Source organism: Dryobates pubescens, chromosome 20 (assembly GCF_014839835.1).
Source record: "Dryobates pubescens isolate bDryPub1 chromosome 20, bDryPub1.pri, whole genome shotgun sequence".
Taxonomy (NCBI): domain Eukaryota; kingdom Metazoa; phylum Chordata; class Aves; order Piciformes; family Picidae; genus Dryobates; species Dryobates pubescens.
The window spans coordinates 14,770,567-14,784,894 of record NC_071631.1 but is presented as its reverse complement, the minus strand read 5'-3'; the positions used below and the strand labels follow the sequence as shown (position 1 = coordinate 14,784,894).

At 45.1% G+C, this 14,328-nt stretch overlaps 1 protein-coding gene across 1 annotated transcript; it reads right to left on the bottom strand.

Annotated features, from left to right (window-relative positions):
• Positions 1-3,172: 3,172 nt before the first annotated feature.
• On the bottom strand, positions 3,173-14,292 carry GPS1 (G protein pathway suppressor 1). Its single transcript, XM_054170787.1, has 14 exons — positions 14,207-14,292; positions 11,591-11,683; positions 10,923-11,104; positions 9,523-9,687; positions 9,231-9,366; positions 9,000-9,077; positions 8,466-8,526; positions 7,989-8,074; positions 7,449-7,543; positions 6,287-6,392; positions 5,853-5,933; positions 5,589-5,726; positions 5,080-5,214; positions 3,173-4,340 (listed from the first exon to the last, which is right to left on the bottom strand). Exons 1-14 carry the CDS (start codon positions 14,237-14,239, stop codon positions 4,266-4,268), a joined length of 1,464 nt encoding a protein of 487 aa, XP_054026762.1. The 5' UTR covers positions 14,240-14,292; the 3' UTR covers positions 3,173-4,265.
• Between the last annotated feature and the right edge of the window lie 36 nt (positions 14,293-14,328).

Sequence of the window (14,328 nt, the reverse complement as noted above, 5' to 3'; positions counted from 1 at the left end):
TGAGGGCAGTTGGATTCTCCTATCTAAATCCATTTTCAGAGGCACACAGGAAAAGGTTGCAGTTGTTCACCTGACAAACAGAAAGCCAACTGCTTTGGTTTGGCAAACAGCTTATGAGACAGCAGAGAATTAAACACAAGTCCATCCAAACAAAGCCTCAAAGCCCTGTCTCTCAGCAAGTATTTACAGGGCACAAACATTACGTACCCAGACCTGAGTTACATAAACTCCAGGCACACAGGGTGTCAGAGCTGCAGAAGCATTAGAGAACTGCAACTGTGATATCTGGGGGATCAAGGACAAGAAGATCACCTATCCTGATCTGCCATGCAAAACAGATTTTCAGGTCTTGCCACCTGAATTCTTGTTTGAATCAGACCCTCTCTTGCTAATGCAGCTGCCCTTCATTACAGCCTAAGCTCAAACTGTTTCTTTGCCATCAAGAAATTCTCTTACTTGCATTATGAATTTACCAAGCTTGTAACTACTGAATCTCATACATTTCTCTCAGAGGTCAAACAGTTTCAGTTCCCTATCCAATTAACTTGTTTCAGCCAAGTTATCCTATGAGATAATCGAAAGCTAGGTTGTTCTATCAGATCCCGTGGAGCACTGAATGGAATTCACAGATCCATAGGAACACAGAAGCCAAAATAAGATCAGCTGAAGTACAAAGCTCATTTGCAAAGCAGAGTAATTCATCCCCTGTTCCTTACCAGCATCAGAGACAAGCAGAAGCCAGTTCCATGCCAGTTTGGTGCCTTTCACCCCCCCAGCACATTCACACTACTGAAAAAATGAAATGCTGATTCATGCTCTCACAAGAGGGTGGCACAGGAAAATATTAAGAGCACTGCCCAGTGGAGCACACTGCTCCCCCCTTGCCCTCTGCTGCATATAAAAAGTAATGAAAGAGGTGGCTTTGAGAACCCCCAATAGCCAAGCTGGCTGAGACTTTACTCTTAATAAAAAAAGAGGAAAAAACTTAATAAAAATAATCAATGCCTGAGCAGTTTTCTGCCCATGCACTGATGGGTACTTGTCAGAAGCACTGCTGTTGTTGTTATTAAAGTTACCTCATTTGTTTTTCTGAAAGCTGATATGGCACTCCACGAGTCAGAGATACGACATCCTTCAGTGGCAGTTCTGGGAGCTGTCCAGAGGATGGAACAATGCTGAAATTACAGCTAAGTTAGGAAGCAACTCTGAGCTCATTATGGCAGAGTCCCAGAAACCAGTGTGCTGATCACACATGTGGCAAAGACAGAACTCTGCTACTTTCTGCCTCATCCAGGGAACTCTCTCAGATGACAGCAGCTTACAGATGCTGCTGCACCCAGCCACAGTCCAAACAGTAAAATCATCTTCTAGACTTCCCTCTATAAATCTTAGCAACCCAGAGCATTACACTGGACAAGTTCTCCCCAGATAATTGCCAATCACCCACAACTACTCCAACACAAGTCTCCTAGTGCCAGCTTCTACATTAGCACTAAAATCAGCTGTGCTAATTAGAACTGCCTTCAGCAAAAGTACCATGTCCTTTGCAGCTGATTTTCCTTTATTCCTAGCTAGGTCAGGTAAAGAAAGCAGAATTTACACTGCAGAATTTACAGTTATGGCCCACCACTAGCATCCTCTTCCTCAGAAACAGAAAGGTGCTACAAAGTTCAATAAATACACTTAAGTTACTCTGAACATATCCTAGACATACCAACATGCTACACATCTCACAAAACTTCATCCACTCAGTTACCTTGGTGGTCACAGGGAATCACTGCAAATCCATTCTGAGTCACTGTTTTCCCATTTATTACTCGGGAAATCACTTAGGTAAGTGTGAGTTTTCACTAGGGGGAAACAGCTTCTGAATGCAAGTTATACATCTATGCTGTGTTTCCCGACTTCTGGACTGGCAGGGAGTTAGGACTGAAGCAGGAGTTGAACAGTGTCTGGAAGAAATATGCCTGGGCAGCCCTGACTCACATCTACAAAGTCCTAAAGCAACAGCAGCTTTTGTCCCAGGCTGGAGAAGAGTCACAGTGCCTCATTCAGTACAAAAGCACAGACTGCCTGAGCAGTGCTGAAGGACAGAACAATGAAAGAGAAGTGCTCTAGCTTTCCAAAACAGGTTGCGAGCATTTTTGTCTGGAGAGAAGAAACTTCTCACCCCTGCCCCAGGCCACGGGAAGAGCTGGAAACTGCTGTTGCCACCTGGTGGGCTCCCTGCCGACTGCTAAAGGATAACTGCTTGCAGTCACTTCTGAGAGCAGGCAAGCGCTGTGTCTGGAAGAACAGACACTCTCAAGTCAGCATTCTGAAAACATCCATCTGCAACTGAAGATTCCTCCAGCAGAAAGCTTTCAGGGAGGAAGAGAAGTAATATAATAAAGATGAGAGAGTGGAAGCTGTGTGCAAGCAGAGGTAGCCAGCTGATACCAGGGACTTCATCGGCTTGCCAAACCATCCTGTCAGGAGCAGAGTGTAAGAGCTTCTCAGAAATGGCAGCAGTGGCCCATTTTAGGAAGAAAGCAAGAACAGGAAAGTAGCAGTACAGCACTGAATGGCTTTTCTTCAGCATGAGCAGAAGCTTTCAAGTGACCTTCCCAGCACTTCTACAAGGACATGCAGCAATTTACCTGAGAACTCAACCTGCCTGTCTGACTAAACTGGCAAACAGCGATGCCTGACTCTTGATTAACCATCTCTCTCCTTTCTCCCCTCAAAACCAGGAGACTATTTCCATGCCAAATGGAAAACATTTAACCAAGGACCTCAGAGGAATGATTGCTTCCATCTTCAGTATGACCCAAGTCATAAAAAGCACAGAAAAGCCAGAGACCTCTGCTGCAATTTAGCAGCTGTACAACTGCAGTCCAGGAATTCTGCTGTTAGAACCTTCCCTTAGACTGCATTTTCCTCCCAGTTCATCCAAGCTCCATCTCCAACTAGATCAGAAAGCAAGGCACAACAGCCTACAAAACACCACCAATCTTAGAAAACAAAACCAAATCCCAAACAATGAGTGGCTCGAGACCTAAACACCTAAAGCCCAACCTTAACACAAAACTCCAATTACTCAGACAGTTTGTAATCCTGTTTAATGCACCAGATACAACACAAAAGAAAAAGGAAACCAAAAAAGAAACAAACAAACAAAAGAGAAAAAAAAAAAAGGCAGGAACACATTAACAGGAACATCTGCAGTCAGTTGCCAGACCAGTCAGGGCTGGATCCAAATTTCCAGCTTGCCTTATGGATGACTTCAAAAACTTCAGTGCACACCTGCTTTCATTAACACAGAACACACACCCCCCTTGGCTGCCACCTTTAATCCCTTTATAAAAGGAAAAGCAGAATAAATGCACCTGGAGAGCAGGCACCTGAACTGGCTGCTTTCAGCTCTTCCAGCTCAGGGGTGTTCATGGCCTTTATCCATGCTGCCAGAAGCAACTGTTGCACGTGTTTGCAAACCATCACACACTATGGCAGTCAGACTGGACAAGCAGCAGTATTTGCATGATGTAGAGATTTACTGCTGTGGTAACACTGGACCCCAAAGCCAGGCCATGCACAAGTGGGAAACACATCAGGAAACAGGTCTTTGAAAAGAGAGACCAGAGAGAAAGAACCTGGATCCAGGTAAACACAACACCCTGAAACAAAGGCCTGTGACTGAATGCATGGAAGCAGGGCCATGTTTTCTGGTGTAGGTGAAAAATCATTAAGAGTTTCTCCAAGGAAATCTCCTCTCCCCTCAGAACTCTAGCTCTGTAACTGAGAACAACACACTCCTAAATTTACCTGGAATCAACAGAATCTCAGCATTGCTCAGAATCAAGGCAACACCTTCAGGCCAGTGAAATCCATCTTTGCTCATGCCTGTCCGTTCAGCTTAACACTAACTATTTTTTGCAGCTCTGAAACAATAAAAACTAATAGCAGCTGAAAAACTCTCAAATCAGCATCTGTATGAGTAACCTGCCAGCTCTTTATGGAGTGGTGGAAGGAGGAGAATGAAGGAGGATGTTCTACCAAAACTGAAATGATGACCCATTGCAGGGATGCTGTTTTTAGAAACAATTTCTTTTCAAGGAGAATTGAAGTTATTGGAATATTTGTATTACCCACCATCAGCCCTGACCCTCTGAATCCAAACAAGAAGTGAGGGAGACAGGGACAGTTTGTGAAGCTCAGCAGTTAGTGGGTGAGACACTGGGTACAGTCCTGGAGGGACCATTTCTTTCGGTAGTGCATGAAGTTTTTCACATGTTGGTGCTCATCCTGGACTGGCTGTTAGCTGGAGTAAGCTCCCCTTGGCTACCTTCTCTTGGAGGAGACTGCAACAAGAGCAGAACACATTTGAGTTAGTGATGTACACACCGTGCAGAGTGCTTCCCGAGAGTGAAGCACAGCAGGGTAACAGCAGGGGGAGAGCATAATCCCAACTCAGAAATAACAGAGGCTTTGATGAAGCTTTGTCTACAACTTCTATACACAGCTCAAAAGAAGCCAAACCAGAAGTTCTAAATCACTCTTCTGTTTACTATGTACCAGGTGCTGTTTGCCCTAGAAGCTGGGTCCTAGCTGTTATTTATCTATCAGAGGGATTAAAATACTACAGAACTGAACCCATTCTGTGGCAGACAGCATGTCCTCCCCATGGACATTCTTTTGGAAGTGCCTCCTGGAAGGAATACCCCAAAGCAAGTCATTCATTTTTCTACCTCCTCTGTTAAATTACTTCAAACAATCTTCTGTTTCAAGGAAAGATGAGTGTCTGAAGAATCAGGCACAGTGAAGTCTAGCTGGAATTAACCCAAGTAAATGAACTGCAAAGGACAGTCTGTGTGGTACAAGCAGGTCAGCGTACTGGGCCAGAAACGCTTGTGCCTTACGTCTTCAGTCTCCACTAGGGAAAGATCCTGTCCAGTCATGAGCACAACAAATCCATTCCCCTCCACAATCCTCCACTCACCCAAATTTCACAGTTTCAGTTTAAAATAAGTAAATAAACAAGCAAATGAAAACTGGGACATTTTCAGCCTGCCTCCAAGCCCTCCTGCAGGGCAGCCATACCTTGACGTGTATCTGGTTGCGCAGGACAGCGGCCCGCAGGATCATGGCTTTGGCGCGGCGCTGGAACTCTTTGCCCATCAGCAAAGACTTCTCGAAGGTTGTGCTGCGCTGATCTACATCTCGAGCATAGAGAATCTGCAACCAGTGCACAGAACTGTAGACAGGAGCTACCAGAGGGCTCCACAGCAGCAAGCCCTTGGTCACAGAACTCGATCACAGAAATATTCAGGTTGGAAAAGACCAACCGAGAACCCTGCTCTATGAGGTTCACCCCTAAGCTGTATCCCCAAGCACCGCATCCAAACCACCTTTAAACACATCCAGGGCTGGGTTGTGCACCAGGGAACAGAGCTAAGGGGGCTCATGGAGTCTGAGTTTACTCCCAGGTGAGCCCCACTGAAAACAACAGTCACAACAGATGAGTGCAGCTTCAAAGTCTCCCAGGAATGGAGCGTTTCGAATCTTAGTGCAGCCTTTCAGTCTGCCACGTGTGGCTCCGATGCACTCACCTTACTGTGAGAGTCTATCCTGGCATTGATCAGCCCCTCCAGGATCAGCTGAGTAAGTTCATCTTCCAGAGCAGCCACTGTGGTATTGAAGGCAGTGGCCATCTTGCGCATATCTGCTGACACATAGGGGCTGAAGTACTAGGAAGAAGAAAATATTCAGTTGCCAAGTGTACTCCCCACCCTCTGAAATACCATGGGGAAAGCAGTTCCAGAGAGGTGGCCTCTGGCTGTTCATCCACCTCTCAGGACTATGGGCATAATTACCTGGATCAGGGCACGATTTCGAATCTGGGTATAAAGCGTCCTGACGTGAGGCGCCAGGTACATATCCAGCAGCAGGTTGTCCTGTGCCAAAATGAAATAAATCAGGAGCTGAGAAGCAGCCTTGAGAAATAAACTCTTCCTACATTCTGAACCATGTATGTGCATGCTCTTAAACCTTAAGGCCATTGCACAACAGCAAGACACCGCCATAAACCAAGGAGGCACAGAACTAGCAATACATGTTACAAACGTATCGTTTCTCATCACTCTCTACTGATAAACCATTCCCAGCTTCCATTCACCACCCCAGGACAGAGAAGACACAGAAGACCTGGACACTCTAGTAACTACTTTTCAGAGTCACTGCTTCTCACAGAAAAAAAAGTGAAGGGAGTTTTTTTAGGGTCTGTTCTGCACTGCTCCCTGCAACTCACCTTCATCTCATCCAGCATCTTCAGGCACGAAGCGTATTTAGATTCATAAAACTTGAAGATGATATCACGAACCTGTGGCTCCAGCTCCAAAAATAACTTGAAGGAGCTACAGATAAAGATGGTAATGGTCAGACACTGGAACACCCCACAACCCCAGCACTCCAAGTTGCAAGGTTACAAACTCTCACTATCATTTGAAGATTCCAAGAATTTACTCTCTAACAGACCATTCTCAGCAGGACTGGGAGCCTGGAATAGAGAAAGCTGCAGCACAGCATCAGAGCTGTGGTGAAGGAAGGCAACAGACTTCTGACAAACCAAGAAGCAGAAGTGGTTGTCCACACAAACCAAACAACGAGTGGCAATAGGTCAAAAGTCAGGACACACCACCAGAGAACACAGGCCACATATGCACACGCACTGTAGTCTGTGCTGGCCAGCTTTGCTCCCTGTCACAGTAAAGCCTTCACCAAGTACAGCATGGCATAGGTAGGTTCAACATGCAGCTGTCTCAGGAAAATAACCTATCTCAAGTGTGGGACATCTTTGGGATGTACATTATCTCAGCGCTCTCCCAATTCTCCAACACAGATTTCCAAACCTTGGGATCTCACCCTCTAAATCAGCCAATAAAAATATCAGGGCTAACAACCCTTTTTCCACCTCAATCCAAACACTTAGCTGCCAGGAATTCCCTATCATTGTAGTTCAATCTATAACACACAAATGCCCATTTCCTTCCAAAGACTGCAATTCTCTTAGCCTTGTACACTTCAAGTTGTATTAACAATCATTAAATTGTATTAATACAATTAACATATGGCAGAATGAGTGGTAACATGAAGGCAAATCATCTTAGGGCTGCCTCCTGTAGGGGTCTGTCCCTCTGATTTAGTATCTGATCTGGATTGCTGATGGAGATGGAAAATTGGGGTGTGCAGATACTGGATTTGACCTAGGTTGGAAACTTCCATTAGACTAGGAAAGTCTCAGCTGTGTTTCAGATAGTGAAATGGCACTTAACGCTGAAGTCAAACTGAGGCTCAGTGATTCTTTCTCTCCTGTAATATCTATTGTTCCTGCCAGAAATCCACCCTCAGTCAAAGTCCCAGGTACCAAAAGATGTCCAATACATACAAACTCCTCTCAAGGCATCACTTACCTGCTGGAGATAACATTTCGTTGTAGTTCCTGACGGTCAAAGGTAGCAAGGGCACAGAGACCACCATACACAGCCACATTGCTAGGAGATAACAGCTAGAGAAAGAGAGACACCTGTCACTGATGACTAAAATGGCAGCAGCTGGAATTCAGTGTTCCATCCCAGGCCTTTTCTTCACACAGTGACAAGGTTAGTCCTTGCCAAAAGCACTCAGCATGCTCTCAGGCATTTACCCAGACTGTCCATTGCTAAGAGAACAGAAACCAGTTTAGCAGACAGTGTTTTGATTGAGCTACACAGATAAGCATATCTCACAGGTAATTCTTTGTGATCTAGAGTAGATCATTCTGAGAACCCAAAACCAGAGACTTGGGAAAAAAAAAAACCCAAGCCAACAAAAAACCCAAACCCACAGTTCACAGCACTACCCAGCTGTACAGGGGTGCTGTGAGAATAACTACAGTATCTGAATTTTACATCCTAATGCAGAGAACATCCCCTCCAAGACCCACATCTACACAGCTCCCTCTTGGTCCTCACCTCAGGGAAATCACAGTGATCAAATGATGCCAACAAGAAGCACTTTGCTGCCTGTTTGTACTTCCGAGCAGCCAGTTCTGCCAAGCCTAGGAACCAGAAAAAGCAAATCCTTTGTTTATGACAGCAGAGAAATGAAGAGAAATTGCAACACTTGGGGAGCAGGACAGGCTGCCACACAGCTGCTAGTGTCTGCAGCACTGAAGTGAAATGAGAATCTCAGTATCTAGCATCCTTTGAACTGCGGTGTCTCCCACTGGCATCCTCTCTGAAGAAACTCAGAGAGAAGAAAGAATCAGCAAAACCAAGCCTGCAATCCCAGCTCATCAGCTTTAGTACATTTTGCATTTCTGGTGAGAAAATACAAAGTCTGTCAGACCTGTCAAAAAATAAACCAAGCACAGAGTGTTTCCAAAGAGCCCTCTGGAGAACTACCAGAAAGATGGGCAGACAACAGGGAAGGCTGAAGGAGTCACTCACCTGCTGCACATTTCAGTTTGGTGAGAATTGCTTGTGTCTGGCTGTCTCTTTCTCCTCTTTGCTAGAAGATGGGGAAAAAAAGCAGTAGTGAGCAATCAGTAGGAAAACCGTTTTGATCACAACTGTCCTTGGGACATTTCATCCTAATAATTAACTTGCAAATCTCATCAGCAAGATAACTTCACCTGTTTGTCTTGGGAAAGATGGCAAGAAAGGAGGATGGGAAGTCTCTGGGTCTACCACAAATAGAATTTCCTATACATGTATCATGGGAGAAAAGCAACAATGTATCTCAAAAGGAATAGTACAGCAGCCAGGGAGGCAGATGAGAGGAAGAGCAGACTGTAAGACAAAGGGAGTCTTACAGAATCATAGAATGGTCTGGGTTGGATGGGATCTCTGAAGGTCATCTAGTCCAATCCCCTCCCCTTATAGGGAGCAAGTCACAAAGGTGGAAAGGAAGAAACTGTTATACAGGTTTTGGAGACAGAAAACAAAGAGAAAACTGGTGTAAGTTAAAAAGCAGGACCTTACTTCTGCAATTTCTGGTGTAGACTCAGCCTTGCTTACATAGCTCAGAACATGAGACCAGTTCTGGAGGTAGACACTGACCTATAAAGAAACAGTGCAGAACAGGCATTGATAAGTGGTGCTACTTAGATAAGCAGCATCACTGCAGACACAAGAAGTGTAACCAAAGTACAGATGAACTTTACAGCAGGTATCAGAGAGACACCAAGTGCCATTTCCTGCCAATCTGCCTACCTTGATGACATTCAGACACATGTTGATAACATGTTTAGCACTGGTGCAGTAATCACGGGCTCGCGAGTAACACTTGAGAGCATTGCTGAGGTCCCCACAGTCAAGGTAATGATCACCCAGGTCATCATGGCCTCTCCTGGAGCACAGGAATTAAAATACCAATGAACTGTGTGCACAGAAAGGGACACAGTCAGTTTGCTCCAAACAAGCCACTCAACACCCTGACCTGCGTTTGGGTGCCTGGAGGAGCAAAATGCTCTTCCTTGCTCCAGCAGAGCCTTCTGCATCTCACCTGATACTCTCCTTGATGGAGTTCCCTTTGTAATTTTTCAGGTCTGTGTCAAGTTTCTCCAGCTTAAGAAGAGCTTTTTTGCGTGTAGCTTCCACCCACGCTGTGTCAAGTGGAGGGGGTTCAATTCCACTATCAGGGACAGCATCAGGTGTGTTCTGCAGTTCTCTGAAAGAAAGAGAGTTTGAATGGGGCTATAATGCTGCAAGCTTTTCACAACAGAGTTGTGCCAGGTACCTGGCACTGTTACCCTAACAAAGAGCACCGCAGCCACAAAAGAAACCAAAGAGAGAACAAGGATGGTGGGGGGAAAAAAAGACTGCTGAGCTTTCCACACAGAACATAACAGAAGCACCAGAGAGGTTTACAAGCTCTTCTCAAAATTATCTTTTGCAGGTATTTTGTTAACAAGCAAGTTCTTGATAATTGTAAAGAACTAAGCTGCTCTATAAATCAATTGAGAGCAAGTCAGTAACAGTGCTGCAGTGGATTATGTTATATGAGAGTATTTAATGGCTGCGAAGAGTCACTGAATCTAATCAAACATCTCCAGACAGGACACAGGGTGGATGTGTTTACAAGCTCTCCTCTCCCCAGCAACGGTTTGCTAGCAAAGCTGCACTGTACAGATCCTTCCCAGCTACTGCTCCCATCCAGTTCAGATCAACACATCTACTTGCACTGAACTCACTTTCTTATGCTGTAAACAAACAAACCAAAAAAAACCCAAACCCAACCCACCACATTTTGAGTTCTGGGGGTTTTTTGCTTCTTTCTTTGGGGTTTGGGCTTTTTTGAACATACTGTCATGGTAAAGACTCCCAGAGCAAACCAACAAATCTGCATGGCAACAAAAACAGTGCAAATCCAGGAAGTGTAGACAGCAAAGTGAGGTATCAAATGCTGTCCTTAACAGCAAACATGGTGTCAGGGAGGGAAAAAAACCAAATAAACAAACAAAAGAACCCAAACCAATAACAAAACCCAACTAAACCAAACCAAAACAAACCAACAAAAATCCACCAGAACAAGGCAAGCAGTTAGATAAAGCTTCAAATTTATGAACACAAAGCATCTAGAAGAGGCTTCACCTCCATAATCTACCTCAGGAAAGACAACATTAAGGTTTGAAGCAGTTGCAAGGGCTAAACTCTCCTTCTTCGAAAAACACCAAGACTTCAGAATGAGCAGACTAAGAGAGTGTCTTCTATGTTTAGTCTTTTGTAAAAGTGTGAGACCTTAGATCTGAACACATACATACACACACATTTCACTGCCATCAGATTCTACACAATCTGCATAACAAAATGACAGTGCTAGGTGCCAAGTCCCCCACTGCTGCACACTGATTGGTCTTAACTCAGTCTAAAAAGCTCCCAACTTTCCCCTGCTCTCTTAGTTACCTGGTGGCCTCAGACAACTTCCTGTGGATTTCTTCATACACATCAACATTGAAAGTTCTCTGGACAAATGACAGTGCCATCTTGAGAGCTTCCACCCGCAGCTGTGGGCAGTGATCAGCAATGAACTGCAGCCGCTCGATCCGCATCAGCCCGCTGTAGCTGGACGCGTACTGCTCCAAGTCCTGCAGACAAAGCCAGGTCGTAGAAGGTGAGGAAAGCAGAACTAAACCAGGCTGCTGCACTGTCACCTGCACTCATTCTCCTGCAGTCTTGACCTCGATGACTCAGAACATTTCTGCTTTCCTCAAGCAGTAGCATTTTCCTCAGACATAGAGTCCATTACAAGTGAGCTTTCTTCTTCCAGGGCTGATGCTGTCCCTTAAGGCCAATGCAGCACTTGGTAATAATGTTGTCAAGATTCTGTCCTTTGTGCTGAGGTTTCCTAACCCAGACAACCATTCCAGATGTAGTTTTCCCTTGAAAAATAGTTTCCACATGACAATTTGCTCATACTAATTCTTTAAAGCATCTCCCTTGAGATCAAATAGGAACTCTTACTCTGGAGGAAGGATCTGAGGTTTAAATTCTGAACACTTAACAGAGGGAGGAAGCTTTTCCAGGCCCTGGAAGGAAGAAAGGTAACCCACTATCCTTCAGCCAGTACATACCAGAGTGGGGTTCTCCACCACATAGTTGATATCAGGTGCATTTTGCTGATCTTCTTGTGGATCTACGTCAATCTGCATGGGCTCAACTGCACCCTGGAACAGCAAAATGAGGTCAAAGGCAGCTTATTAGATTTGAGCACAAAACAACTATGTGGTTCAGTCCATTAAGGAGTTGCTTAAATAGGCACTAAATTATTTTCATTAAAAAAAAACCAACAACCAACCCAACCAAAAAAAGGCACCTCTCAGTCTTTAGATGTGTTTAGGATCTGTCTCTAGCAACACTACCACTCAGCAGGACGCCTGGTCTAAAATAAGCAGCACAAAGGCTCAGCACTTGGACAGAGCATTCTGCTCTGATTTTTGTCTGGCAGATTATCAAGCAAGAAAGTGAGGGGGTCAAGGAATCTGATTCTTCAAAGTACCTCAGGCATGTATGCTAAATTCCAAATGACAATATTTCTCTTCCCCAAGCAAGAGCAGCCATTAACACTCATGCAGCTCCGAGTCAAAAAAGTATCCCAAAAACTCACTAGAACCTTTGGAAGCTGCTTTAAATGCTTAACAGTTACTATTTTGGAGTGGAAATACAGAAAGATAACAACTGTTAAACTTTTGAAAAGCAGTTTAAAGTATCAAAACCAGACTGCAGGATGGGAATTCCAGTTTCTAACTAAACACTGAGGAAAAAATTACCTGCACTGCAAAAATCTGCCATCAGTTGAACTATCCCACTTGGAGTTACCCAAGTTCAACTGTTCAGGTAGGTTTTCTTTTGCAAGAACAACAGAATTTTATTCTCCCAGTATTACCTTGCACTGCTCTGAATCACAAGAGGAATTACACCAGCAGAGTGATCTCAGTAAATACCATCAACACAATACCCCAGCATATTCCCATTTAAGAGCCAGTTTACTATGCAGCCCCACAAACAAAACAAGTATGCTGTGGTGGAATTCTCCTCCTCCTTCTAGTAAAATGTGTGCTGAACATTCCCCCTAGGGATGACTGATGTGCAGATATTAGCATAAGCAACACCCAACTTGGGGCAAACTGCATTAGTGGACCTTGGGAAGAACAAAAAAGCCAAATACCTTGTCCTCACCAACACCAAATTATTGCCCTATTCGTGGTGATTTTGATGTCTGTTAAGAAATTAAAGACAGAGAGAGGGTTTCTTGAATTGGGTTGGCAATTTCTGTTTGTTTTCTGTGAGGAAGAATAGGGCAGATCCAGATTTCTTAACTTTAAGAATTGATGCATCTGGTATTCTCCCACTGCCTGTTTCTTCTTTCCCAGCTTGGGATATACCAAACACACACATCTCAACACTTATCTGAAATCTGCCAAAAGGTCAAGTAAAAGCAAGTAAAGCATGTAAAAGTTTGTTTCCTAGTTTGTTACTCTCTGCATGAAGGAAAAAGGAGGAGAATGCAAACAAGAGTCTGATTGTCCAGATCACCACTCAGCAAAACTATCTATACAAACACTTCAGTCACCACATATCAAGACTATTATTTTTTTCCATTTTAATCTACTTTATCTCTTTTCTTACATCATAAATACTGTCAGGACTGGGGGGGTTCAGGCTGTGTTTGCCTACCATAGTGAAAACCTCATATGGATTCCTCAGAAATCAGCATGACAGAAATTAACAGCAACTGCAGAATGGAACTGCAGAGTGGAACAGAATGATTTGTGTCCTGCTATGCTGGTTGGCTGTTTCTGTATTTGTCTCCTAACACACAAATGAAGAAAAACCCAACAGTAGGCTGGAAATCCCACTAGAACATGCAAACTCTGACATTTTCAAGCTAACTCTTTATTTTGGAAAGAATATGTAAGGATTACTGAAAAATTACTCACAAACCAAATAAAACAATGCTCATTCCCCAAGATTTTTTGAGCACCCTGTTGGAAGACACCTCACAAGGCCTCATACAAGCTGATGAACTGGCACTCTAGCTGAATTCTCCTGCACTTCCAGCTGTACTCGAGAGGAAGTGTGACCTGTCAGATCTATCATTGATGAAGAAACTGTACTGGATACTGAACTACCTTTCATCCTGTCCCGACTCTCCAACCCTCCGAGCCCTAACACAGAACTTGTTTTAAAGGGAAGAAAGACAATTAACTCGCAATTTGTGTGGCTACTGAATGTAACACCCCAACACCCGCTAGACTCCTACAGCTTTCTCCCGTACTGCAGACTCTCAGTTCTTCATCCACCACCTCATTATCCACTCCCCTGCTACCCAAGCCCTACCTACGAACATACAACGCGAAAATCAAGCAAAAGGGCCGCAGCAGCAGCAAGGGACACCGCGGGTGCGAGCGGACGCTTGGCTAGGCGCTGCTCCTCGCCAAAGGCGGCGGAAACGATACCGACATAGGTGGTGGAAGGGCGAACGAGGGTCCACTTTGACCGAGAGCGGCTCCCCTTCCCACCAGCAGCCGCGGAGCCTGAGGAAGGCCGCACCGCGCCACCCGGAGGCCGCGGCAGGGCCAGGCTGAGCCGCACTGCCGGACACCGCGCAGGAAGGACGCCGAGCACAGTCCGCGGCGGCCCCGTCGGGAGAGCGCTGCCGGGGGTGGCGGGGGAGGGTTGCCCTGTACCTGCAAGTTAAAGACCTGGACGGGCAGCGGCATCCTTCCCTCGCGGCCGCCACTTCCGGTCGACCTCCCGCCCCCCTGCCGGCCCCGCTTCCACTTCCGGGTCGTGCGGCGCCGCCAGACCG